The 27,996-nt window shown below is 39.0% G+C and overlaps 1 protein-coding gene across 2 annotated transcripts in view; it reads right to left on the bottom strand.

Moving 5' to 3' along the window:
* The window catches only part of rab3ip (RAB3A interacting protein), a 32,105-nt gene extending 8,420 nt beyond the window's left edge, over positions 1 to 23,685 (bottom strand). Inside the window, exons 1-5 of one of the 2 annotated variants that reach the window (XM_003224619.4) lie at positions 23,531 to 23,685; positions 6,515 to 6,790; positions 6,097 to 6,358; positions 2,211 to 2,306; positions 1,401 to 1,478 (exon numbers count right to left, since the gene is read on the bottom strand). In XM_003224619.4, the coding sequence (XP_003224667.2) occupies positions 1,401 to 1,478; positions 2,211 to 2,306; positions 6,097 to 6,358; positions 6,515 to 6,790; positions 23,531 to 23,625 (807 nt within the window). In that variant the 5' untranslated portion in view covers positions 23,626 to 23,685. Of the gene's footprint in view, positions 1 to 1,400; positions 1,479 to 2,210; positions 2,307 to 6,096; positions 6,359 to 6,514; positions 6,791 to 18,465; positions 18,486 to 23,530 lie in introns of those variants that run through there. The other variant, XM_008116612.3, reaches the window with a different exon arrangement.
* Between the last annotated feature and the right edge of the window lie 4,311 nt (positions 23,686 to 27,996).

Here is a 27,996-nt window from a genome sequence, read left to right as displayed (position 1 = left end):
CCGATCAGAGCAACATTAACACCCAACAGCATAATACATCCGAGGACAGCTCTGCTAGATCAGACCAAAAATTTATCAATTCAGCTGTTTGTTCCATATGAGATGCCTATAGAGACCCACAAACAAGAAATTCATGTGACAGGACCCTTGATTCATAATTATTGAATGTTGGTATTGGCAATCACAATCATAATTATACCTGGGGGTGGACAATGCAATCATATAGCACCAATGTTAATAGACTTAACAGTGAAGTTCCCAGGGCAGCTGCTTTCTTTTCTGATCATTAACCAGAGAAAGAGCCCCCATGCACAGAACAGTGGCCCAATGAAATTTTACAAGAACAGCATCATCAGTTCTTCCTCTTAATGTTGTTGTATGTCTTTCGGGCTGTGTGGCCATGTTCCAGAAGCATTCTCTCCTGACGTTTCGCCCACATCTATGGCAGGCCTCCTCAGAGGTTGTGAGGTAACCTCACAACCTCTGAGGAGGCCTGCCATAGATGTGGGCGAAACGTCAGGAGAGAATGCTTCTGGAACATGGCCACACAGCCCGAAAGACATACAACAACCCTGTGATCCCGGCCATGAAAGCCTTCGACAACACTTCCTCTTAATGTTTCTCAGGGACAAACATACTTCCATAACGCCTCTAATACCCTCTAACATGTGAAGGTCCAGAAAGTTAATAACCAGGAAATTAAAAAATATCTGTGCTTGACAGCATCCCTGACACTTTAAGAGCTCACCAGTTATTACCTACAGCTATCCAAACTACTCTCTTTTCTGAACAAAGAATTCAAGAGATCTTAATACTACACCAAAGTGCACTAACAGACCATATTGTTCACTTCCAAACACTCAATGGAAACAACACCATACCCTCCAGCTCAACGACGTTCCTCATTAATTTATCTCAAGAAAATCTGCTTGAAAGTCTACATGGACTGTAGATGTTATGTGTTGCCTGAGCTCCTCATTCAAGCTGAAAGTAGAATTCTAGTGTTAGGAGACAAGGAACATTTCATTGGTAGTCTGATGCAAAACAGGATAAGGAAGAGAGCAGCATAGTTCCAGGTAAGTGGATAGGGTAAAGAGTAACCCTATGCCAAAATCACATCAGCAAAAATCTATCTATATTATTATATTAAACATATGCACATATGCTATAGAAATGAAAAGCTTTAAGTCACAACGAAGTGAAGATTGAGGAAATGATGAAATGTGTTTTCACAAATGACTTTCCCTTCAGAATGCTTTCATAACTGTTTTTCAAAATCCCCCAAGTCGCACAAAGAGAGGGAAAGGAAGAGAGCATCGAGGACAGTGATGCACGCACCCAAAACATACATGAAATCCTTTCAGTCACAGCCATAAGATTAACAGACAGTCAGAACTCACTTTTCCTTGTGCTTCTTTCAGTTGTTTTTCTGCTGCGGCCTGTTTTATGTTAGCTTCTCTAACCATTTTATGTGCTTCCTGTAAGAACAAAAGTTTGCTTGGTATAAATGCTTCACACAGATTTATCTTCAGCTTAGAAGACAATTAACAAGGAAAACATTTCCCTCACTTTTACAAAAAGTGTAAGACAAGAATAAAATTTTGCAGCTGTTTAATCATAACTCAATACATCTGGTGGTTCTCGTGTCAGTGGGGTTTTGAATCCACTTTGGGTTTTAGTCTTGTATTTACAGAAGCTATCCAAGGTACTGATCCTTTTTGGGTGTTCTAGCTCAGCACTGTGATCAACTCCTCTGCCGAGCCAATTTACCATTCCAGTGGCATGGAAGTCACCTCTAATCAAACCTCCAAATTACTTTTTACACTGCTTTTCAAAGTCTGTAATCCCCTGCCAGCAGAGTTGCCCACACCTCTAAGATAAACAAAGGACAACACTGGAATGGTAAGATATGTTTCTGAAGTATAATCCAGGCAGTCACATTATGGCGTGGTTGCTATATGAAAAAGTAACAATGAAGATGCCATCCCAAAAAGGCAGTCTATATAAACAATTCTGCAGCCTGTACATTCATGTGCACACTTTCATGTAAGCGAATCACCCCAAGCTACACAGGAAATAATTCCATCTTTCAACTCAAGATTTATCTAGAATACATTGTTTCCTAAGCTTTCCCACTTTGAAGTTCTGACCACTTCAGGCAACAGCTACTCCATCCCAGAACTATATTAAAAGAAAGCTTTGAAACCAACCTCAAACAGACTAGCAGTAAGTTCCTCCAGTTCCTGCCCCAGTTGGTCGCGCACTTTTGAAAGCCTCTCACATTCTTCATCTTTGAGTTTCAGCTCCTGTGGAAAATTCAGAATTTAAATCTAGCACAGCAGGAAGCTAGACAAAATGGGGTGCCTATGTGCTTTGTATTTATGTGCCTATCTTTTCAGATACTAGCAATGGACAAAAGAGATAAGATCATTTCTCTTTTAGATGAACCTGAGCAAATACACAAGGAGGGCAAACCTTCACTGCACTTCATTTTCTGAAGCCAATTTCTCTCCACCTAGCTCTAACAACTGTTAGTGGGGAAATTTCCTCAATCAATGGGACACAGCTAAGCAGAAGGTTGCATCTCTCCATCTGCCATGTGACCCATTTCACAGAAAGTGAGGAAGAAGATCCTACTCACTAAAGGTTTTGTCACATGGGGGCCCTCCAGATGTTGTAGAATAGTTACTCCTATCAGCAAGCCAATAGACAATATTAATGGATCATGGGAGATGCAATCAACCATCTGAAGGGCCACATACTCCTCATACCTTCTTTATGTAAATGGTGCTGAGACATTGATAATATGCATCTGACTGCCCCACACAGGTACGTTTAGTATAGTAAATACTGATTACAACTGGCTTCAAATTCTATTGGTACATAGTCATTAGTTCCAACATGGCTGAATATAATTCTGACCACTGACTGCCCCTGGGGATACACTCCTGATGGGAAGCATTGACTAGCACTGGGTGTCTCAATACACAAGTCCAACATTTAGAGGACTATCTACAACACAGATCAGATGCCACACCAAAACCTATTTATGCTACTGACACACATGTGATGTCTATGAAGCCTTGAACTGGAATGAGAGCACTGATAACAAAAAAAAATCTTACGCATACCGGCAAACAAGAACTTAGGAAGTTGAGCAAGTCAGGTAATTTATTTAATTAGTAACATCAACGCTGATAGGAAGTGGTTCTTCAGGAATTACAGTCCTTTCCTTTGCCAACAATTTTTATTAAGTGTAGGAGGATAAGAAAAGATTTAGAGACAAAATTTGTGGAATGAGAAAAGTATATTGAAAAGCAAGACTTTGGCCGGATCGCACAGGGTTCTGTTTCCTCAACAATATCACTAAATATATGGCAGCTTTTGCAAAGCTCAATGATTTATCTGTAGTTGTGAATATTGTTCCATTCACTGTCGTTGAGTTGGATGCAATTATTTAAATAAAGTGTAGGAGATGTGATCCCTGTCACCAGGTTGGTAGGTTCGCCTTAGTATCATGAATAAACATTAACAGAAATCTAACAGAGCAAGAAGCGTTATGGTTTGTAGGCCCAGCGGAATGGTTTATGCTTTAGTTTAGAGTTCAGAAGTAGCTGTGAACAATCAAAAGAGCAAACAACTTGTTTATACTGTTCTCATATTTATTATGATGAGAGACGAATCACACCTACACTGTTCAGTTTCCTTTTTGGCTTTGCCCTCGATTACCCTGGAAACCAGCTTCCAGTTCCCTCAGCCAGAGGGATATCTGTAAGGTCAGCCCTGGGATGGTAAAAATTATTGCTTACAACCCTGATTCTATCAGTTATTGGGAGAAGATAATGAAATCCATTGTTAAAGGACTATGATGCTTTTCTCTGCTGTAAACAACCTGCTGTATGCATTCACCAGCAATAAAGCTTAGTTCAGACCGGCACAACTTGCAGCCCTCCAGCTGTTTTGGCCTCAAACTCCCAGAATCCTGGCTATTGGACAGGTTTTTATACCCCAGCTTTCTCTCCTAGCTGGATACAAGAATGGGCCACAAAAGTGCCAGGGGCTGGCTGTCTACACATGTCAGAGTTGCATTAACGAGTGCTAAAAATCTGTTCCAAAACAGGCATGACAGATACACAACACTAGAGGGCAGCCGCCACGTAGAAGAAATGTAAAACAAGGCCCTCAAACTTGAGGAACAGGGAGGTGACATTTCTACAAGGTGAAAAGGATACATCCAGAGTCACGAAAGTAATAACACAACAAGGAGCACTGCTCAGCATTTCTATGCCATTTCCAAAGGATTACAGAGTTCTCTACAAATACTGCAGCTCAGCAAAAACTGTAATGTAGCAAAGATTTAATTTTCAAAAGCAAGCAAAATTGAGAAACCGGTGCCAAGACTACTTGGTCTGAATAGCCTCATTTATAGGAACAGGGTGACTCTGGGCTAAGCAGCTTCAAGCTACTCATAAGAATAATCTTGACTTAACAGCAACACTGCCCTGGCAAAAAGGAAGGCTGTTTCTTGTTTTTCGTGTATGTCTGTAAGAGACCAATGTCTGCAAGCTGTTCAATATTTCTATAGATTGATTACATGTGATTCAACAGCCAGAGGGGGAAAAAAAACAAGCAATGCTATTCAAGACCCACAGTAATATCTAGGTGATTTTCTAAAAAAAAATCTATCAGTTAAGTTAATTACATGCAATGTACACAAGAGTAGAGAACATTTGAAACATCGCATCAAAATATAAAGTAATATTTTTCCACTTCTAAAAAGAAATACATAGTCTTATACTGAACAGGTATATATAGCTATATTTAAGGGGATTTAAAGCAATTTCTTAGAAAGCTGTTACAAAAAGACATGAAGACAACTTTGCAAAATGCTTGTGTGCAAAGTGACAGCTAAAGAAGTATCATCACACTGATGTAGATATTTTAACTTAAGGTTATATTTCACAACGTAACGCCAAAAAAAATCAAACCTGTGTAAATTAGGTGAACTGTCAAATATACAGTTTATGTTATTTCAGGTGTATATGAGATTGTAGTATAAAACAATGAAGTCTCACTTTTAAATACATTCCTAACTCCATTCATATCCTAGTACCTCTTCCCTAATGAAGCGTTCACCAATTTATTTTTCCACCTAAATTTTAAACTGACTTTCATAGTCAACAAAAGCTGACCATTTTCACTTATTCATTATTAACTTCTAGATTCAAGTATTAGCCTAGATTAGACTAATTAGACCTCCAACAGTTTAGTCCGTTAGAGTTGCCTTAGAAGGTCATTCAGTAACACCACTTAGTTCAAAATCTGCTTCTTGGTTTAATGAAATCAAGACAGCAAGTGATTTGAGCAAAAATATTCAAGGACTATTTTCCATATGAAGTCTTACTTTAGGATTGTGATGAAGCCATACCAAGATGCAAGATTAGGTCATGCTTAGAGCCAAACCTTTTTAAGTAGTTGCCCCAATGTAATGAATTTCCCTTTCTTCCTTTGAAGGCAGGCAAGAACATTCTCACGCAACATCTTTAAAGAACTGGATTTTCCAAGGCTGAATTTTGAAGATCTATTTTCTCCTGCTTTTAATCTTTCCCACTGAATGGAAAGTCCAGGTCTGCTGATTTTATTTATTTACTACCTATTGTAGTGCTTTTATTGGTCTGTAAAAGGCAAAGGCCTACTTGCTTAGGAGGCATTTGTTTTTTCACAGTTGCTGCAGAACACATGTTTTTTTCTTCACTATTATGTTTTTGACTTTTTTATCTTTTGCATTACACCATTTTAGCTGTATTTTTGTTTTAACCAAAGCTGTGTTTAGCCTCTCACTGAAGAAACAGGAGGTTATAAATTAAATAATAAATTAACATATTGTTTAGTAAGCACAATACCAACACTGTTAAGCATAAAAAAGAAGTCCAGATGTTTGCTATGGTGGGAGACCATAATGTTGCTTTTTAAAGAAAAGGTGTGTAGGGAAGGCGAGAAAACAAATGAAAGTCGGGATCCTCAAGATACTGAATTATTTCCGCAGTGCCAAATCTGCACTTGCACAGAATGATATGCAATATTTATTGAGCTTACCCTCTGAGCTTTAGCAAGCTCTTCCTTCAATCTCTCATAGCCTTTCTCTCTCACTTCCAATACTGATGGGCTTCGCAAGCGAGAGAGACTATCTGTGCTCAGCCCCAAAACATCGTCACCTCCTTCAGAAGGGTCTCTGATTGTTGCGCCTTGCAAAAATTCTCGTTCCGCACTACTGCTTTCTTTTCTGAAATTGTCATGTTTGTATGGACCACCCTGGGGTCCTGAGGTAGAACAAGGTACAGTTTCTGTAACATTGATGCTGAAAGAGAAGAACACACAATATGTACTGAGCAAAAAAAAAAAAACCTCCAAAAGTCATAGCCAATAATAAACAGAGTTTTAGAAGACCACAATGCACAAACATTTCATGTCAAGGTTTTATTGAGACAATAGATAAAATATCCTTACAACCAACCTGATACCTGCTGTTTCTGCACAATTGAAATGCCTAGGAGATGAGTACACTGGCTGTGTAGGAAGGTCAGCAACATCCAGAGCAGTGGGCTGAACTGGTGTGGAGCACACAGCTGGGGGGTGAGGGCGATAGATAACAGTCGGTGAGGTAGCTTGTTCAGAAGCATTAGATTCATATACTCCTAAGCGATCTGGAGTAGTCGGTGATGCTAAATTCACTTCATGAAAACCTTCTAGAGTGTCATTGGCCATAATAGAAGATTCATCATATGAAGCCCTAATATAAGAAAAAAAGAAATACAGGTAACATAAGTGAACACATTCAATGGGACTGACTTATATTAGGATATTAAAATCAAACTTTCTTTTCAAGAATCATTAACATTATATTTATAGAAGAGTAATATTGAACATGGAGCACCCGGTGGCGCAGCAGATTAAACCACTGAACTGCTGAACTTGCTGACCGAAAGGTTGCCAGTTCGAAACCGGGGAGTAGAGTGAGCTCCTGCTATTAGCCCCAGCTTCTGTCAGCCTAGCAGTTCGAAAACATGCAAATGTGAGTCGATCAATAGGTACTGCTTCTGCAGGAAAGTAACGGTGCTCCATGCAGTCATGCTGGCCACATGACCTAGGAGGTGTCTACGGACAACGGTGACTCTTTGGCTTAGAAATGGAGATGAACACCAACCACCAGAGTCGGACACGACTGGACTTAAAGACAGGGGAAACCATTACCTTTACCTTTATCAAACTTTCAGATAAGCATGGGACACAAGACAATCTCTTCACAGGTCTATACAATTTCAGTTCAAGGTTCTCTTCTAGTAGTGTACAGAACAGGACTGACTGCTGCTGCCCAAAAATTCACATTTTACAATCCAAACTCTCATTATTCCCCATGCCTTCCCCAACCTGATGCCTTTCAGATGTTTTAGACTATAGCTTCCAACATCAGTGGGGAAACAGCAATTAATGCATTGGGATTTGTGAGACAGGCTTTAATTACTCCCATTCATTACTCCCATGAAATAATTATCTCCCCCATAACTGACGAGTGGAAGAAAGATAGACACACTTGAGTTCTGCAAGCCATACAGAAAACAGGCATGGACAGAATGTGGTGTAAACAGGTAAAGGTAAAAGTTTTCCCCTGACATTAAGTCTAGTCATGTCTGACTCTGAGGGTTGGTGCTCATCTCAATTTCTAAGCCGATGAGCCGGCGTTGTCCGTAGACACCTCCAAGTTCACGTGGCCAGCATGACTGTATGGAGTGCCGTTACCTTCCCGCCGGAGTGATACTTATTGATCTACTCACATTTATATGTTTTCAAAGTGCTAGATTGGCAGAAGCTGGGCCTAACAGCGAGAGCTCACCCTGCTCCCGGATTTGAACCACCAACCTTTCAGTCAGCAAGTTTAGCAGCTCAGCAGTTTAACCCGCTGTGCCACCAAGGGTTCCTAAATAAGACCTAAAGTTCATCCTAAATGAGACCTGCACAACCAGAGGCTCTCCAGATGTTTTGGATTTCAGCTCCCAGAATTCCTGGCCATGGGACAAGCTGGCTACGGCTTCTGGACGTTGAAGGCCCAAACATCTGGAAGTTGTGCAGGCCTGCCCTAAATTGATGCTTGATTTTCTAGCCATGGAGGAAGTATTACCACTGTCCTGTTTCATACAAGTATCTTCCTTGAGCACAAGGAAAATGGAATCAATCACTAACAGGTAGATGGAATTATATTACAGTATTATTTGTTTCTATTTCCTTAGTCTAATTCTCAGCAGCACTGTGGGAAGAGTAGTACAAAAGAGGGGACAGAGAAAAATGGTGAAAGGAATATTTTCTACGGCAATGTAGAGTGCCACTTAGATGCCATAAGCTTTTTTTATATATCTTCACCATCAGATGCAACAGATTAATACTGCTACCCTTCTGGAAAATGTAATGCCAGTCGAGGACTGATGGGTCATGGAGTTCCACATTATCTGGTGAGCTGCCTTTTTCCCACTCTGATTTCACCCACTAATGTAAGTGAAAAATAAAACTGAGTTATTTTATATTTTTTCCAACAAATATATTACGGCTTATTTATCCCAACTGCTACTCCCATTCATATTATGCACTGAATGTAGTTCAGGGTAAATTATTATTGTAGAACTGTGTTCAAGCTTTGCCTGTCAAAGGGCATAAGCTTCAAAACGCAAACACACACAAGCAGAGCAATTTTCTGTAGATTGTTACATCAGGTGGCTTCCAGATGCTTTGACAAGAACAGAGCAGTGCAACAAGACACAATTATAAGTGTATTGAGTAAAAAAAAAGAACCTCCTGGTAGGCCTACTGATCTTCTACAAGTAGTATACACATAAACACACACTCCTACCACTTTTGTAAAGTACAGCAACCCCGATTCAATGTTTACTTTGTAGGGAACACTAACCTACAGTTTACATAAACATGTAGAAGTCATTTTAAGGTCGTACTTGTCCAGCTGTACTTAACTGCACAAATTGAACTTTCACACTATACCATAGGCATACTTCAGTTTACAAAGCCTCTGATAAAGAAGGTAATTTTTACAAAATCTTTGTATGAAACCCTATCCCTGACCCAAATCTTCTTGTCATTTGACTACCTGGTGTTGTGTATGTGTACGTGCGTGTTCCATTGTTGTTTTTGTTTTTTGAAAGACTGGGAAGATGATAAGAGAAGTCTGAAGAAAGACTGATATTGAATATTGGGTTGGAGAAGCATGTCCGTAGTAAACAATGCAATTAAACTCAACCTGGGACTAATGGGATTTTACTGTCGGTGATCCTACTATAGTTGTTTATTCATTCATGCACGGAGGAGGAGTTGTTTAAAGCTACAGACAATGCAATTGCTGTTGCCCACTTTTGGTCTAAAACTGTTTGTGATTCCTTTATTTTATCACTTTTAAACTTATTTATTATGCAATGCTTTTGACACAAAATAAATAAATTCATTCAGTCGTTTCCGACTCTTCGTGACCTCATGGACCAGTCCACGCCAGAGCTTCCTGTCGGCCATCGTCACCCCCAGCTCCTTCAAGGTCAAGCCAGTCACTTCAAGGATATCATCCATCCATCTTGCCCTTGGTCGGCCTCTCTTCATTTTTCCTTCCATTTTCCCCAGCATCATGATCTTCTCCAAGCTTTCCTGTCTTCTCATTATGTGGCCAAAATACTTTAACTTTGCCTCTAATATCCTTCCCTCCAGTGAGCAGCCGGGCATTATTTCCTGGAGGATGGACTGGTTGGATCTTCTTGCAGTCCAAGGCACTCTCAGGATTTTCCTCCAGCACCAAAGTTCAAAAGCATCACTCTTCCTTCGCTCAGCCTTCCTTATGGTCTAGCTCTCGCATCCATAGGTTACTATGGGGAATCCTACTATAGCTGTGTATATTTATGGGCAACACAGAAGATAAATTGCTACCTTCAAAATCACATACAAAGGATGCGTGAAGAGCATAATAGACAGAAAAAGAAGAAAGCAGATCACCAACTACCTGACATGTAGATAAAGCATGGAACTTACAAATCCTAAGTAAAGTGGAAACTGGTGAAAGAGACAAAAATTACCCTCATTTTGGGAGAAGCTTTCATGTCATCACTAGAAGACTGAAAATGTTTCTGTTTATTTATACAAGGTTTCCCAGAATTATTTGTTTTGTTTTCCAAGGCCATATTGTGAGTTTCGAAGAAAATGTTTGCTGAAACGTGTTGAACTGTTCTTTTTGATGACCTATCCTTATGCTTTAAAAAAGTGCTATAAAGGGAGTAAAAGAGTTATGAAAAATAAAGTATATTATTTCAACATGAGATTGCATCAATATTTTTTTCTCTGCAGGAAAGTAATCACAAACTGTATTTCAGAAGCTTAAAGACACAGGGCTCCTCATTTCACTCAATGGCTATGTATTATGAAAATTTAAAAGCTAGCTGTAATATTGTAATGTACCACTTGACAAATCCATGTCTAAAATGTAGGATTTTCTGGGTATTTTATATGAAAATCCCAACAGAAGAACAGTGTCAAGTATGCCAGCTGTTTTTCCCATAAGAATTATCAGCATAGCTGAAAACACAAACCAAGGCTCACCGCATGTCATGACAAATCTATATGAAGTGGTGGCAAGGGATACAGAAGCATCATATTCAGGCATTTTCAGAAACCAAGGCCTTTACTCAAAGGGTCTGGCATACACATACTTGACACTGAAAAAGGTACAAACAAATTGCAGTAATGATTCAATGTTTTTAAAGGCAGCACTGTAGATAAATAGGTATCCCTATTTTATAGTTCTGTGTTGTCTTAGACGTCAGCTACCAGCTAAAGACAGGGAACAGAAGAAATGAAAACCTGATTCTAGACTTTGTTAAAACGGGGTGCTCCAAGCATGGCTGAAATCATTCCAATCCAGAAACAGTCATGTTCACTTTGTCTCCAAGAATGCTACATACTGTTACCAAATTGGTTCAGATGTCATAGTAAACGAAGATAAATCATGATGGCACAGAGTCCTTGCAAGTCCCAGTTCATGCTTCCCTGCTCCTCCGTGACCGCAAGGAGCTCAGGAGATTCAACTTTATCCAGATCTGAGAAACTGTAGTCATTTTAACTATTTTGTTCAGTACCAAAACAAAAACCTCGCCTTCAAATCACAAGCTATGGAAGTTTCATCAAACCACAACTGCTCAAGGCAGGAATGGCAGTTATACATGTTGTTGGACTGCAACTACTCATCAGACCTAGCCAAGTATAGCCAAGTATGAGAAATGTAGAGAGAAATAGTTCCCCAACATCTAGAAGACCACAATTCCCACATGAGTTTAGATGTCATATGCAACACTGAACTGAGTTCAGCTGACAATGGAAGCACACATTTCCAGTTTTCCATTCACAAGTGCTACTATACTGAAACTATACCTAAACCCATTGTTGACACTAGTATCTGGTCTTATTATTACATTAATGTGGTAGAAATAGGATATTAATATGTTTATATTTTTCTTTCAATTGTGTGGTTGGGATTTTGGGGAAATATTTAGCTTTTTAATGGAATTTTGATTGTATTTTTAACTGTATTTTAACTTTTGTCTCCCTGACACAAATATTTAATTGTTTTTTAAAATTTGTGTTCATATGTATATGTATTTGCCTTGTTTTTAAAATCTATTGTGTTGTGTAGTGCCACTGTTAGGCACCTTGAATTCTTATAGAGAAAAAAAGAGAAAAACAAAATAAATACTAGTGATGTGCATTCGGGACTTACCTTGTCCCGTTTTGTCTCCTGGCTTTTGGTGGGGCCCTGTTCCGTTTTCTTCTAACCTCCCAAAATCGGCTGCAGCCAATCGACCTGAAAAGCAGGCTTGAAGCTGATACCAGCTCCCGCCTGCCTTTCGAGTTAGTTTTTGTTCCCGGGGGGGGGGGGGGGGGCTTTCTGTTTCGTGCCATCCAAATGGATGGTACGAAATGGAAATACAAATGAAACAAATACCATGCACATCTCTAGTAAATATATAATTTTTCTTTAATTTTCACTCTTTCTCTGCAAATTTCCTTTCTTTATAAGGGAAAATAAGTGGCAAGAGGGGGGGACATTATACAAGTTCCCAAACACCCCTTCCTCAAGATACTCCATTTTCCCTTCCCAGTACTACCCAAATCACTATTCCATATTTATTGAGCAGGATCCTTATTCAATTGTTTAAGAGAGGTTGCCCCTTAGATTGTTCCTCCAAAGTTTCTTTTTATACTTATGCCAATTCTTCCCTTGTTTTTGCATTCAAGTCTGCCAAGAGAGGAAGCAATACAGTCTTAAATGAATACAAGAACTAATGCTGGGCTGTTTTCTTTATTTTTTTATTTTTAAAAACACACACACACACACACACAATACATTGTATTGCTACAATCCTTTTAGAAAGTGCATCTTCTAAAAGGATCTAAGCCACTTCTAAAATAATTGTCTCGTGTGTCAGTGTTGTTAAAATGTGACAAAACTCAAAAGAGAAACCAGATGTATGCAAAAAGCATTATCGTTTTACTACAATGTGAAAATCTAGTATAAGTCTCAGTGAAAAACCAGTGTATGTCTCATATGTAAAGAGAGCCTATAAGGAAATAAATTATTTAAATGTGCATTAAAATGAAAGAGTTTCCCCACAAAAGTGCTTTGAAACACAATTTAAGTTGCAAAAATGTCAGAGGCTAAAGAATCTAAAAGAAAAAATATCATGAATTCAGAGTTTAAAACTTGTCTCTGTATCAGATACATAATTATTCAATGGTATTATGCATTTTATCTTGGTACAGACTGGAGTTCAGGAACGCAATGACCAAAGAGGGACAATCTAGTTGTTTAAAAACTTGGCCACCTCACAATACAATGGAATGGGCATGCAGATATACATATATTGAACATGCACAGGAAAACAATATCCAAAGACTAGAATGGAACACTTCTCAAAGCAGATTCCAATATATATATTTCCCCATCTATATTCTAAATTAATGTTATTTAGGATAACATGTGGTGCTGTCGGATATGTTTCAGGGAAAGCAACTGCAAAATCACCAATGAGTACCCACTGTCCAAGAAAACTATGAAATCCAACGGGGCACTATAGGTTAGGAGCCACCAGTGGCGCAGTGGGTTAAACCCTTGTGCTGGCAGAACTAATGATTTGAAGGTTGGGTTGCTGACCTGAAGGTTGCTGGTTCAAATCCAACCTGGGGAAAACGCAGATAAGCTCCCTCTATGAGCTCCAGCTCCATGCGGGGACATGAGAAAAACCTCCCACAAGGGTGGTAAAAACATCAAACATCCGGTCGTCCCCTGGGCAACGTCCTTGTAGACAGCCAATTCTCTCACACCAGACTTGCAATTTCTCAAGTTGCTCCTGACACAGAAAACAAACTATAGGTTGACAGATAACTAGAAGGTACATACACACACTTTCAAAATTTAAATTTAAAATCTTGTAGGCAACTATGACCCCATTTACCTATTCTGTTCAATATATTATCAACTACTATCAACTATTTTACAACCACACTACAGTAATGGTATATAATAATAAATGAGGCAAACTATAATAAAACGTACTGATTCTTCCACTTCAAATGCAAAAATAATCTTCCAGGGCCCTTTCACACAGCCATATAACCCAAAATATCAAGGCAGAAAATCCCACAATATCTGCTTTGAACTGGATTATCTGAGTCCACACTGCCATATATTCCAGTTCAAAGCAGATGATGTGGGATTTTATTCAGCTGTGTGGAACTGTGTGGGATTTTATTCAGCTGTGTCTTTCTAAATTGGTAGTGCTTCTGCCTCAGGTTTGTCACCAGCACCAAGTCCTCCTGTAAAAGAAAAAAAAATCTGGATAACTAATCCAGAATTGTACATGTTTTCATTCTGGCTTCCCAATAAGACTCTAATATAATATTATTCTCGAGTATCCGTTCAGATTTGGATATTTTTGGTTCCTATGACTTATGCAAAGATGGTCATCAACAGGTTCACAACACACACATTAAAATATTCCAAAATCCCTAACTTATTATAGCAGCAACGCTCAGTTAAGAGTTAACTCTGACAGGGCTTGTTTACTGGAGGGATTGATTCCCTGGTGAATGCACTGCAAGCTCACAATACCTACAGACAAAAAAACCCTAAGTGACTCCTCCAGTAGACCTTTGTGATATAGGGTCAGTTTGGTATTCTAGGATTCACAGATGCCTGGAAACCATATACCAATAATACAACAGATCCAGGTGTGAGAATGTAACACTTAGAGCAATTATTATTATTTATTGTATTTATACCCAATTTTGTTCTCTCCACCAGGAGACTCAAAGCAGCTCACATTAAAAGCATTTCCATACATACAACCTTGATCACAACAACCTTCATGAATACAGGAATTTCTCATGTATTTTAAAAGAGTAAAATAAGACATCAGATATATTCATTTTTTTAAAATGCTGCCGGCAAAAAATAGTTACATTTTATTTGGAAAGCACCTTTGATTTATTTTTATTGAACTCAAGTGATGATTTTGGAAGCTTGCCAGATTCCTCTGATTTTCTTCATCACAGCCCTTTTATCTTTTCAGCCCAGATCCACAACATTAACAGTACCAGCTGTCATGAGAAGCTGCCTCAAAAACACTCCCTCCTTGCAATCAATTCATTTTAAAAAATGATAGCCTGCTTTCAAATACTAAGTTCAGCAACAGAAAATATTCATTGAATTATTACCAATTTACAAATTGCTGTATAACAGAAAGAGGCAATGATTCCACATAATCTATTCACGAAGGCACAGCCGTGCAAGCTGAAGCGTTTTTGTGTAATTTATGTAAAAGAAGATTAAGAAAAAGCTTAAGGGACAAGAGTTGAACTATTTCTGGGAAAAACAAGTTTTAACTGTAAATTTTCTATGGAGTTGTTGTTTTAAAACCACATTGCTTTGCCAAGAAAAGTCACCTGTAAAGAGCTGTATCTCCTTTGAAATTCAAAGAATGTACCCTGTGAAATTAATGAGGTCACTATAAGTCGACAGGCAACTTGAAAGCACATATACACACACACATTTTTCTTTAACATTTCAAATATAATTTTCTCTGCAATACATCAGCAGTATTTAATGCTCTCTAGCAGAACACACACATTATTTTCCCAAAAACAAAGTTATAGTTTTTTTATTACTATTATTTTGAACAAACGTGATATGCATTGCCAAGAATGTTCAGTTTCTCCCAGTTAACCAAACCTTTATTTCATTTCATAAACCAATAAAAAGCCTACAAGGCATAGTTAAAATATGAAAAACTATTACATCCTTTATGGAAGTACTGTAACATGGTTCACAAGAGAAGGCATGCTTTGCGCACCCAACAAACCATGCTCAGGCCTCATCTACACTGTCATAAAATCCAGTTTCTGAATCCAGATTATCTCCTTTGAACTGGATTATATGGCAATGTAGATCCAGCTTCAGTCCTTAGCAGCTCTATGATAATGAAACCTGACTGATGCCAATCAAAAGTGAGACTACTCCGCTAGAGTGCTCAATAGAAGGTTCTTATATATAGTCCAGAGGATCCTTGCTTCCTTGCTTACTCCATAGTTCCATGCACTAAATATATGTCTGATGTCAAACTTTTCTGAAGATCTACCATTCTACTATGCATGCACTCCACCAAACTAATGGTTGATTGTGAGTACCATTTATAACTAAGAGACATTCCTCAATATTGGCAACACTATGAATTTAGCAAGGAAACACAGCAAGGGCTAGTGCCATGTACATGAAGCAACCAAAATACAGCTTCTGGTCACATAAAGTCTCCCACTCAAGTCGTAAAACTAGAGGGATTGGTGAGTATATTCTTTTAGGCCTAAAACCTGAACTCAACTGTAAACAGCAGCCACAACAGCTCTCCTAACTATCATCATCATGATGATGCTTTATTTATATCCTGCCCCCTCTCCCCGAGGGGACTCGGAGCGGCTTAAAACAGGAACACAATATAAATAAAAGTAGGCACATAACAATACAGGATAATTAATTCAACAAAGTAAAGACAAATCATAATACATAGGAAAGAAGAATAACAATAGACATGTTGACTATAACGTTAAAATCACACATTAGTATAAAACTGAATCAAGAAGGACCCCCAAACTGCGGACCTGTGTCCTTAGGGAGAGTGTTACCCCACCCAGCACAGATTGCCACCCTATAACCCAATCAGCTTCCCAACTGACCAGGAGGACCTCTGTCTTCTCTGGATTGTGCTTCAGTTTGTTATCCCTCATCCAGCCCATTACAGCAGCCAGACACTAGTTTAGGACCCAGGCAGCTTCCTTGGTTTTAGGTGGAAATGAGTAATAGAGTTGTGTGTCATCTGCATACAGATGACATTGAATTCAACTCTCCGGATGACCTCATCCAGCGGTTTCATGTAGACATTAAATAGCATGAAGGATAGGATTGAAACTTGCGGGACTCCACAAGCCAATGGGGTTCAAGCAGGCACCCCCAGCACAACCTTCTGGGTCTGGCCCTCCAGGAACAAGTGGAGCCACTGTAGAACAGTGCCCCTAAGTCCCATCCCTGAGTGTCAACCCAGAAACATGCCATGCTATCAAAAGCCGCTGAGAAATCCAAGAGACCCAACAGGGATTACTGCCGCTAAACTTTTCCATTCTCCAAATTAGTTCCTCAACCAAGTTGTAGAGTTAATCTTACTTAGTCCAATCAGAATATAGTGTTAAGAATAACTACAGCTGGCAAATAAACATAGTTGGAGTTAATTTTTCAAAGCAGCCCAACAAGAACAAATGGAAAGGTAGCAGTGGTTTAAAGAGAATGCACATGACATTGGCTACCTCACTTAACACAGTATGACCTCCATAGCTCCAGGACTAGCACCTAAGATTTCACCTATTCACATCCAACAAAATATGTCATAGAAATGTCTAGGAATTTTCTAGGTCTTCCAGGCAATTCTATGGCATGCTTTCAACAGCAGTAATGAATTATAGACATGGAGGATCTAGCACAGTGGTTCTCAACCTGTGGGTCCCCAGATGTTTTGACCTTCAACTCCCAGAATTCCTAACATGTTGGTAAACTGGTTGGGATTTCTGGAAGTTATAGGCCAAAACACCTGGGGACTCACAGGTTGAGACCCACTGAACTAGCACATTGCAAGGAATTTGCTAAGTCCTTCAGGACAATTCTATGGTAACTTCCAATTGAAGTCATTAATTTCAGTGGGGTTAACTATTATTCACGTTTTCCTGTTTCCACTGTAAGTCAAGAGATGTATTTCTGGGGATACAGGACTTGTAGTTTATTGCTAATTTTTCCACTAGGCAAAACAAAATTCCACATGTGTTCCTATACCTGTCTAGTATGTAGAGTATAACACAACTGCTGAAAGTGAAGCAATCGGGTGGAGAGGCAAGGAAAGACAACAGACCTCCTCCAGCTGGAATCTTTTCCTCCCTCTCCCCTGCCACCACCTAAGTGTCAAATGTCCTATAGAAAGGATTCAAGAGGGAAAGCGAGATAGAGAGAATAACACCAGACACTTTTCCTGTTTCAGAGGGAGTGTCCTCTTTCCTTGGAGGGCAATCTACCAGCAGCTGTGTCATGGGAAAGAGCCTGAAAACACAGTATACTATAATATCAGTTTACACCAGGTCAATTTTAGGCAACAAAAAAATAAAACAAATAATCCATTCCAAACAACTCATTCCCAAACATAGGTAACTGTTCTAACAATTTTAATTGTGATTTTTATGTTACTTAACTTTTAAAATCTAAATGTAACTAAACTGAAAAATAGCATGGCATGGTAGTTTGAGCGATGGACTAAGATTAAGGAGGCCTGGGATTCGAATCCCTGTTTAACCCAGTGGATAGTCTTGGGCAAATTATACTTTCTCTAATTCAGAAGAAGGCAATGGCTAACTCTTTTGAACAAATCATTTCAGAGTGACCATAAGTTTGGAATAACTTGAAGACAACCAACAGGAACAACAAGAAGTTAAGTTACACCTCCCTGGAAGAACACATTTCCTTACCATGAGATACTATACATGCAAATATACATGAATTCATGTTAATAAAGTATAATAAACAGTACTTTGCAATCATCTATTTGTAGGATCCCAAAGAAGTTTCTTGTGCAAACAAACATTCTAGTTTCCCTTTAGCGAAAAGGACACCAAATGCTGCCCCTTTAGACAAGATTAAGTATCAGCTGCAAGTCAGACACACATTAGTTATTTATTAAAAGCATAACGACGAGTATAAATTATTTACCCCCATTATTCTCAGGGTAATGTTAACCTAACATAACAGAAATTTACCACTAGTAACAGGAAAATAAGGACACTCACACACAAAAAGGTTTGATGTGGTCACACAGAGAATACATAAAACTTAGATGAAGTGTCAAAAATATAAAAAAAGGCGAGGCATAATTTTGCTTCGGCTTTTACATACCCAATCTCCCTGCTTCATGTATAATAGATTACACTTGTGAGGTAAACGCATGCATTAGTCATCCTCCTTCTAAGTTAGAGGTAATTTTCAAGGATTATATAAAAATGCTTCCTCTCTCGGGCAGTTTTTTAATTATCCTGGAATGTATTAATATCGCCAGCAAGGAAAAGATGGCATAAAGAGTTAAGTACAGTATAACCCTTTATTCAGGATTTTTACAAACAACATGCCACTTTTTCCTGCATTTAACATAATTTCAGACTCAAATGCTATTCATTTACATCAGGCATGGGCAAACTTTGGCCCTCCAGGTGTTTTGGACTTCAACTCCAACAATTCCTAACAGCTGTTAGGAATTGTGAGAGTTGAAGTCCAAAACACCTGGAAGGCCGAAGTTTGCCCATGCCTGTTTTAAATCTATAGCACTTGCAGTATTGGTCTTTCTGATATTATCAATCCACTACCAGAAGTACTATTGCAAAATTATGGTGAATGTCAATTTTAAAAAATATTTGGAGGTGGAAAGATGAAGGAAATTGATTGGACAAGACAGTATAATATACTTATAGATTTAATGCAAAACTGTCAAATACAGAATCAGCAGGGTATAGTGGTTTGAGCACTTAGCTGTGACTCTGGAGACGACACTGTGGAAATAATGCAGTTTGACACCACTTTAACTGCTATGTTTCAATGCTATGGGGTCCTGGGAGTTGCAGTTTGCTGAGGCTCCAGTACTCTTTGTCAGAGAAGGCTAAAGATCTTGTAAAACTTCAGCTCCCACAATTTTATAGTATTGAAATTGGCAGTTAAAGTGGTGTCAAATTCTGCAATGTAGATGAACTCTAATGTTCGAATTCCCACTCAGCCCTAGAAACCCACTGAGTGACCTTAGCAAGTCACTCTCTCTCAGCCTCAGAGGAAGGCAAAGGCAGAAACTCTTCTGAACAAATATTGCCAAGAAATCTTCATGATTTGTTTTTGGATTCCTATTAAGTTGGAAATAACTAGGGACACTCAACTTTCAAACAGCCAGTGTTTGAATTACAGTGTTTACATTTTGGCACAAAGCTCTCTCATTGTACCTAAGCTCCACCTCTACTACCCTGAACTCCATATTTACAGTTAGCAACCACTGCTGTTTCTCACCTAATAAATTTCCCTTTTAAAATTTCAGATAATTTAACTGTTGTTTCCTTACACACAACTGTCTGTATTGATCTGCAAAATCCTACATCTCAGTTAAGAATCTGAACTCAAAACACCTATATGGACGCTAAGTAAATTGGTTTAGTTTACAACTACCCTATTTCTTCGATTCGAAGACACCATCAATTGTCAGATGCACACTAATTTCAGTACCAACAGAAATATAGTTTCCCCCAAAATAAAACACTGTCTTGTATTAATTTTTGCTCCAAAAGATGCATTAGAGCTTGTTTTCAGGGGCAGTCTTATTTTCCCAAATTGACTTACAGCATTTAGGTATTTTTGCTTTCGGCTGATAACACAAGGAAACTGGCAGGGGAGAACACGAAATAGCTAACTTGCCAAGCGATGGATGCAAGGAATGCAAAGCTGCCAATTTTGGAGACTAGAGCAGACCCTGGGAGGCCGGAAATTATTAAGGTGGCCACAGGGCACAAAGGGTTTGTATGCCTATTTACAGGCCTCATGTGTCACACTATGTGGACAAGAGGCTTCCTAGTAAACAAAACAAAGATTTCCACAGGCAGTCTGTGCTAGTAAAAGTCCAAACTGTCCCATATGGCATGTTAAAGACTAATGATATTATTAAAGCACAAGAGTCCATAGACTACAGGTCACTTCATAGAGCACATGATGACTATATAAGAATTACTGTAATGTCTTCGGACATCTGCTGGATTTCAGCAGCTGTTACAAAAGCAAAGCAGCTTGTTATGTGACAAAGCTTTTAAAAAATAAGGAAGAACAATAGATAATGTACGCCTATCCTCTTTTCCAATAAGTAAGTAAAGGTTGAATATCCCTTATTCTGAAATCCTACAAAATAGAAAACTGTCCAAATGGGTGGCTGATATGTTACATTGCTTTCATTTTTTATGTAAGTGTTTACTTTATGTTTATATAAATATAAAACAATTGTATTTATATGTATATACATATGATTATTTAGATGCATACAGATACAATTATATATATTTAAATAAATATTAAAATGTTCATTAAACAATACATACATATAAATACATAAAATTAAAATTAAAATATTAAAATTAACTTCCTGTTGGTTCAATGTACACAAACTGGCTACCAGTATTAAAAACTCTAAAATCAGGACAGTAAATAAAGAGAAACATTAAAAAAAACAGAGGAATTCCAGACAAGAAACAATCAGAGTCAGCTAACACCTCCCAATGAAGGATTGCCCCAAGCAGGAACCAGCCAGGTCTTGAAGCTGCAAGGCTTTTCATTGCTAATCAAGGTGATTAATTGAAACATTCACACTTGCCTCCAACAGACAAGTTTTTTCTCCCACCCAGGACCTTCCACAGATATATAAACCCCACTTGCCTAGTTTCCAACAGACCTCACAACCTCTGAAGTTGCCTGCCATAAATATGGGCAAAATGTCAGGAGAGAATACTTCTGGAAAATGGCCATACAGCCCGGAAACTCACAGCAACCCAAAAATTTAAATTTATAGAAATATTATTATTTACATTTATGGAATTATAAAAATGTTCATAAAACAATACATACAAATACATAAAATAAAAACGCTAAAATAAAAATGCCATAAACTTTCTGGTGGTTCAATAAACACAAACTGTGTTTCAGGCGCAACATTATTTTAAAATATATTGTGTACAAAATGACCTTCGGGCTATATGCATATGGAATATAAAATTCATTTTGTACAGTATTTAGAGTTGGGTCCCAGCTCCGAAACATCTCATATATATGAAAATTGAAATATTAAAAAAAAACCCAAAAAACTTCTAATCCCAACCATTTTGAATAAGGGATACTCAACCTCTACTGACAGCCTCTGGAATACCACAGCCTAAATACACAGCCTGTGGAATGCCAGCCTGAAGGTTTCGTTTTATTTGATACTTAGACCATAGGTCTTTCACATATAAAGCAAACAAATAAACACATTTACTATATACAACACACCATTAAAATCCTATATAAATTATTAAAACACTACATATATCAAAAGATTAGCCTAAAGGTTAGCAGTTTGAAACCAGGAATCAGGGTGAACTCTCGCTGATAGCCCTAGCACCTGTCAATCTAGCAGTTCAAAAACATGCAAATAGGTACCGCTTTGGCGGGAAAATAATAAAGGCGCTCATGCAGCCTTGCCGGCAACGCAACCAGGAGGTGTCTATGGACAACAGGCTCCTGGCCTTGGAAATGGAACAAGAGCACCTCCCCATGGCCAGAGTTGAGCCTGGCCATGGGGAGAAAGCAGGAGATGAAAGGGGAAGACTTTGTCTTTGTTCTGGGTATTTGTATCTTATTGTTATTCCACTGTATTAATTTATTATTTACCCTATTTGTACCCAGCCTTTCTCCACCCTGGGGGGACTTACACATGGCACTTGCTCAATACCTTAGGAGCACATATCAAACATAAGTTTAAAATATTTATTTATTTTATTTATTATTTACAGTATTTATATTCCGCCCTTCTCACCCCGAAGGGGACTCAGGGCGGATCCCATCTATATATATAAAAGGGTAATGAAATTTCGGCCTAGGACAAAACAACAAAACTACACATCCCAGAAACACTAAACTTGGCAGCACAACCCCTCATCCATGCCTCTACGTTCATACAACAAAAAGAAAAGAAAAATAAAGTCCTAATTAGAGGGAAAGGAATAATTGTTTTTATCCAATTGCTGCCAGTTAGAAGGCTAAGCTCCGTCAGGGGAAAACCTTTACCCTTTACCTTAACTACCACCAATTCCTCAATACTTTATTTCCCATACCACTAGAGTTCGCCACAGCAACGCGTGGCCGGGCACAGCTAGTTGCACACATATAAGTCAAACATTCAATGCCATAACATGGAACAGAGACAGACGCAGGCACGGGCTGGCCTCGAACTCATGACCTCTTGGTCAGAGTGATTTGTTGCAGCTGGCTGCTATCCAGCCTGCGCCACAGCCCAGCCTAGGGTTTAATATTTAAAAATTACAATTCATACAATGACATTAAAACCTTACAATCGGTTAAAGGCACTGAATGTTTGCCTGTCTCTGTATGTTGTAGTCGGCTTGGGGAGATAGAGCGGAATATAAACAAAGTGTATTATTATTAATACAAGCTATTAATAAAAATAATTGCCAAATATACGACTGATGCTACGATGGGTACAAATACATTACAAAATTAATTTGACACCTCTTTAACTGCCATGCCTCGATCCTATAGAATTCTGGGAGTTGTAGTTTTCCAAGGCTCTCTCGCTTTTCTCTGCCCAACAGGTCCACAAACTACAACTATCAGGCATGGGCAAACTTGGGCCCTCCAGGTGTTTTGGACTTCAACTCCCACCATTCCTAACAGCCTACCGGCTGTTAGGAATGGTGGGAGTTGAAGTCCAAAACACCTGGAGGGCCCAAGTTTGCCCATGCCGCCCTATGCAAACCTCCAATCCCATATCCCATTGCATCATGGTGTCCCTTCCTTAAAGGCATCTGATAAACAACCCCGGGATGGAGAGCAGCCAAACTGAGACGGGAGGGAGGGGAAGGTGGCCAAGGTGACTCAGGTGTGGACGGCGCAACCTGGATCCGGGTTAGAAACCGAAGGGGAAGGAGGCAGGGATGGATGGAGGCGCTGTGGGCGAGAGGTCTGAAATGGGAAGGCAGGGAGAAAGGTGACCCCGGTGAGGCATAGGTGAGTCAACGGAGGTAGGAAAGGAAGGGCAGGTGGGGAGTCCCTCAGTCGACCTACCTGCGGAGATGGCTCCCAATCGGGGGGAAAGAGGAGGACGAAGCGGAGGCTCGTTCAATCGGAGCGCCTCCCGCCTCTCTCCTCCGGAGGCTCATTCCCGATACCGAGACTCAGCGGCGGGCGCGGCTACGCATGCGCACTCAGCCCCCAGCCACAGGGAGGAGCCGTTTTGAGTTTAAGGAGGAGGAGGAGAGAGGAAGGAGTTCTGCCTGGCTCTAGGAACTGTGCAATGAATGTTGTTTGATCCCACTTTAACTTTCATATGGGATGTTGGATTTCTACAAGGTCTCTAGCCTTCCCTGCCCAAGAGTGCTGGTGCCTTACCAAACTACAACTCCCAATTATTCCATAGCATTGAAACTTCACAATGACCCGTCCAGGTGTTTTGGACTTCAGCTCCAAGAATCCCTGATCATTGGCCGAGGCTTCTGGGAGCTGAGATCCAAAATACAGTGTTCCCTCACTTATCACTGGAGTTAGGTTCCAGGACCACCTGCAATAAGTGAAAATCCGCGAAGTAGGGGCACTATATTTATTTTAATATTTATACAGTATTTTACCGTGTTTCCCCGAAAATAAGACAGTGTCTTATATTAATTTTTGCTCCCAAAGATGCTCTAGGTCTTATTTTCAGGAGATGTCTTATTTTTCCATGAAAAAGAATTCACATTTATTGTTGAACATTTATTATATACTAGCTGTGCCCGGCCACGCGTTGCTGTGGCGAAGTGTGGTGGTATGGGAAATAAAGTACTGAGGAATTGGTGGTAGTTAAGGGTTAGGGTCCCCTGGGCTGAGTGGGTTGCTAGGAGACCAAGTGAGCAGAGCTTAGCCTTCTAACTGGCAGCAATTGGATAAAAACAATTATTCCTCTCCCTCTAATTAGGACTTCATTTTTCTTTTCTTTTTGTTGTATCAACCTAGAGGCATGGATAAGGGGTTATGCTGTCAATTTTCGAAGTTGTGGGGTGTTTACTTTTGTTGTTTTGTCCGCTGCCGTGATGCCATCACTCTTTTATATATATAGACTGTACAGTAGTTGTAATCACAAACCAGTATAACCAGACAAACTGTGAATCCTATCAAGAATTTCTTGTTACTACCATTATTTCCATGTACAACACTCTATGGTATATACATTTACCGATCCCAAACAAAACCTTTGCTAGGTCTTACTTTCGGGGGAGGCCTTATATTTAGCAATTCAGCAAAACTTCTACTAGGTCTTATTTTCTGGGGATGTCTTATTTTAGGGGAAACAGTAGTAGTTCTACACTACAGTAGAGTCTCACTTATCCAACACTCGCTTATCCAACATTCTGGATTATCCAACACTTTTTTGTAGTCAACGTTTTCAATACATCATGATATTTTGGTGCTAAATTCGTAAATACAGTAATTACTACATAGCATTACTGTGTACTGAACTACTTTTTCTGTCAAATTTGTTGTATAACATGATGTTTTGGTGCTTAATTTGTAAAATCATAATCTAATTTGATGTTTAATAGGCTTTTTCTTTATCTCTCCTTATTATCCAACGTATTCGCTTACCCAACGTTCTGCAGGCCCGTTTACGTTGGATAAGCGAGACTCTACTGTAATAATAATAATAATAATAATAATAAAACTTTATTTATACCCCGCCACCATCTCCCCGTGGGGACTCGGGGCGGCTTACATGGGGCAGAGGCCCAAACAACATAGAACAAAACTTAAGCAACATAATACAAATCACACTATAAAAAGATAAAACAGTAATACAATATATCAATTAAAACAAAAATACAGGATAAAAATTGCATTTAAAACACATAAATGGTAATAAGGAGGGATTAAGGAAAAGCCTATTAAGCATCAAATTAGGTTATGATTTTACAAATTAAGCACCAAAACGTCATGTTATACAACAAATCTGACAGAAAAAATAGTTCCATACGCAGTAATGCTATGTAGTAATTACTGTACTGTATTTACGAATTTAGCACCAAAATATCACGATGTATTGAAAACATTGACTAAAAAAATGCGTTGGATAATCCAGAACATTGGATAAGTGAGACTCTACTGTATTCCATAGCATTGAAACTTCACAATGACCCATCCAGGTGTTTTGGACTTCATCTCCAAAAATCCCTGATCATTGGCTAAGGCTGCTGCGAGATGAAATCCAAAATACAGTAAAGTCTCACTTATCCAACCTAAACGGGTCGGCAGAACGTTGGATAAGTGAATACGTTGGATAATAAGGAGGGATTAAGGAAAAGCCTATTAAGCATCAAATTAGGTTATGATTTTACAAATTAAGCACCAAAACATCATGTTATGCAACAAATTTGATAGAAAAAGTAGTTCAATATACAGTAATGCTATGTAGTAATTACTGTATTTACGAATTTAGCACCAAAATATCACCATGTTTTGAAATCATTGACTACAAAAATGTGTTGGATAATCCAGAATGTTGGATAAGTGAGACTCTACTCTAGCTGGAGGACTAGAGTGTGGGGATCATTGTGCAGTTTGGCCCCACTTTTATCTGCCCTGACTTGGCCCATAGGAGACTGGGAGTTGTGGTTTTATGAGGCACCAGCACTCTTGGGCAGAGAAAGCTAGAGCCTTTTAAAATTACAAATCCCATGATTTGTCTGTCTCCTGAGGAATCTGTATATCAATCAATTTATTAATGCTCCGACCAATGGTAATATGCATTTACAGAAACAACATCAAACAAACATCTATACAAAGCACTGTAAAATCCAACAGTTAAAAGTGGGATGCAAGCAGGATAAAAAAAAGCTTGCAAAATCTACATTGTGAGGTGCAGCAGCACATGTGCAACATGTGCCGAAAACTGCACAATTACCGGTAAAATGCCAATATATAAGATCAGTCATTTAAAAAACATAAGTAACAATATCAACCAAGCATCTATAGAAACAGTGTAAAATTCCACAGTTAAAAGCAGGATGCATGGAGTATAAAACAGAGCTTGCAAAATATAACCAGTAAAAAGCCAGTATAAAATATCAGTCATGTTAAAAACTAGATACAAGCATCCCCAGCGCAGTCGACTGCAATGTCCACAATCAGTCTTGCTCTGATTTTATTTGCTGCCAAGGTAAACAGAGAGACCTTATACATGATTGTGGAGTTGGTAGAGGAATCTGTATAAGGACTGTTATCAAGCAATGTAGAGCAGCCGTGGATAGTGAGATCCAAGCTGCTGTGGGTTAAGCCAGCTGAGAAAAAGAAGCCAGTATTCCAGAATAGATCTCACCAAGTTCTGCTATAAATATATGAAATATAGGATACAAGCAGGCATGGGCAAACTTGGACCCTCCAGGTGTTGAAGTCCAAAACACCTGGAGGGCCCAAGTTTGCCCATGCCTGACATAAGCCTTGACTGAATGTATACACTATCTAACACGGGAAGGGTCCTTGTTGTTGTTAGTCCCTTTGCAAATTGACCAAGACTTAACCCTTATTATTATATCATTCTGGCCTGGTGTCCTTGGCAAAACTATAATTTCCCTGAATATAAACTATCTTCTATTTGGGGGGGGGGGGGTCACCCTTGATATGACGACCAAGCAGCAGCAGTAAGAACAGACCACAGAACAACAGACTGGTTCAAGATTGGGAAAGAAGTATGGCAGGGCTGTATACTCTTCCCCTACATATTCAACTTGTATTCAGAACACACCATGCAACATGCAGGGCTTGAATAATCCAAGGCTAGAGTCAAAATCGCCTCCAGAAAGGACCGAAGCTACTATAAAATAGTTCCTCCCAGTGCCTTCTCAGCGAGACGACCCAGGAGAATACCATGTTCAATGGTACAGTAGAGTCTCGCTTATCCAACGTAAACGGGCCAGCAGAACGTTGGATAAGCGAATATGTTGGATAATAAGGAGAGATAAAGAAAAAGCCTATTAAACATCAAATTAGATTATGATTTTACAAATTAAGCACCAAAACATCATGTTATACAACAAATTTGACAGAAAAAGTAGTTCAATACACAGTAATGCTATGTAGTAATTACTGTATTTACGAATTTAGCACCAAAATATCACGATGTATTGAAAACATTGACTACAAAAATGTGTTGGATAATCCAGAATGTTGGATAAACAAGTGTTGGATAAGTGAGACTCTACTGTATCAAAAGCCACTGAGAGATCCAAGAGGACCAACAGGGACACATTCCTCCTGTCTAGCTCTCTACATAGGTAATCCACCAAAGCGATCAAAGCTGTCTCTGTTCCATAGCCAGGCCTGAAACCAGACTGAAATGGATCTAGATAATTGGTTTCATCTGATATATAGATATAGATATATGCCAAGACCTCAAACTTGGCAAACATATACAGTAGAGTCTCACTTACCCAACATAAACGGGCCAGCAGAATGTTGGATAAGCGAATATGTTGGATAATAAGGAGGGATTAAGGAAAAGCCTA

Source organism: Anolis carolinensis, chromosome 5 (assembly GCF_035594765.1).
Source record: "Anolis carolinensis isolate JA03-04 chromosome 5, rAnoCar3.1.pri, whole genome shotgun sequence".
Taxonomy (NCBI): Eukaryota; Metazoa; Chordata; class Lepidosauria; order Squamata; family Dactyloidae; genus Anolis; species Anolis carolinensis.
The sequence above is the reverse complement of the archived record's forward strand: the minus strand, read 5'-3'. Positions and strand labels throughout refer to the sequence as shown.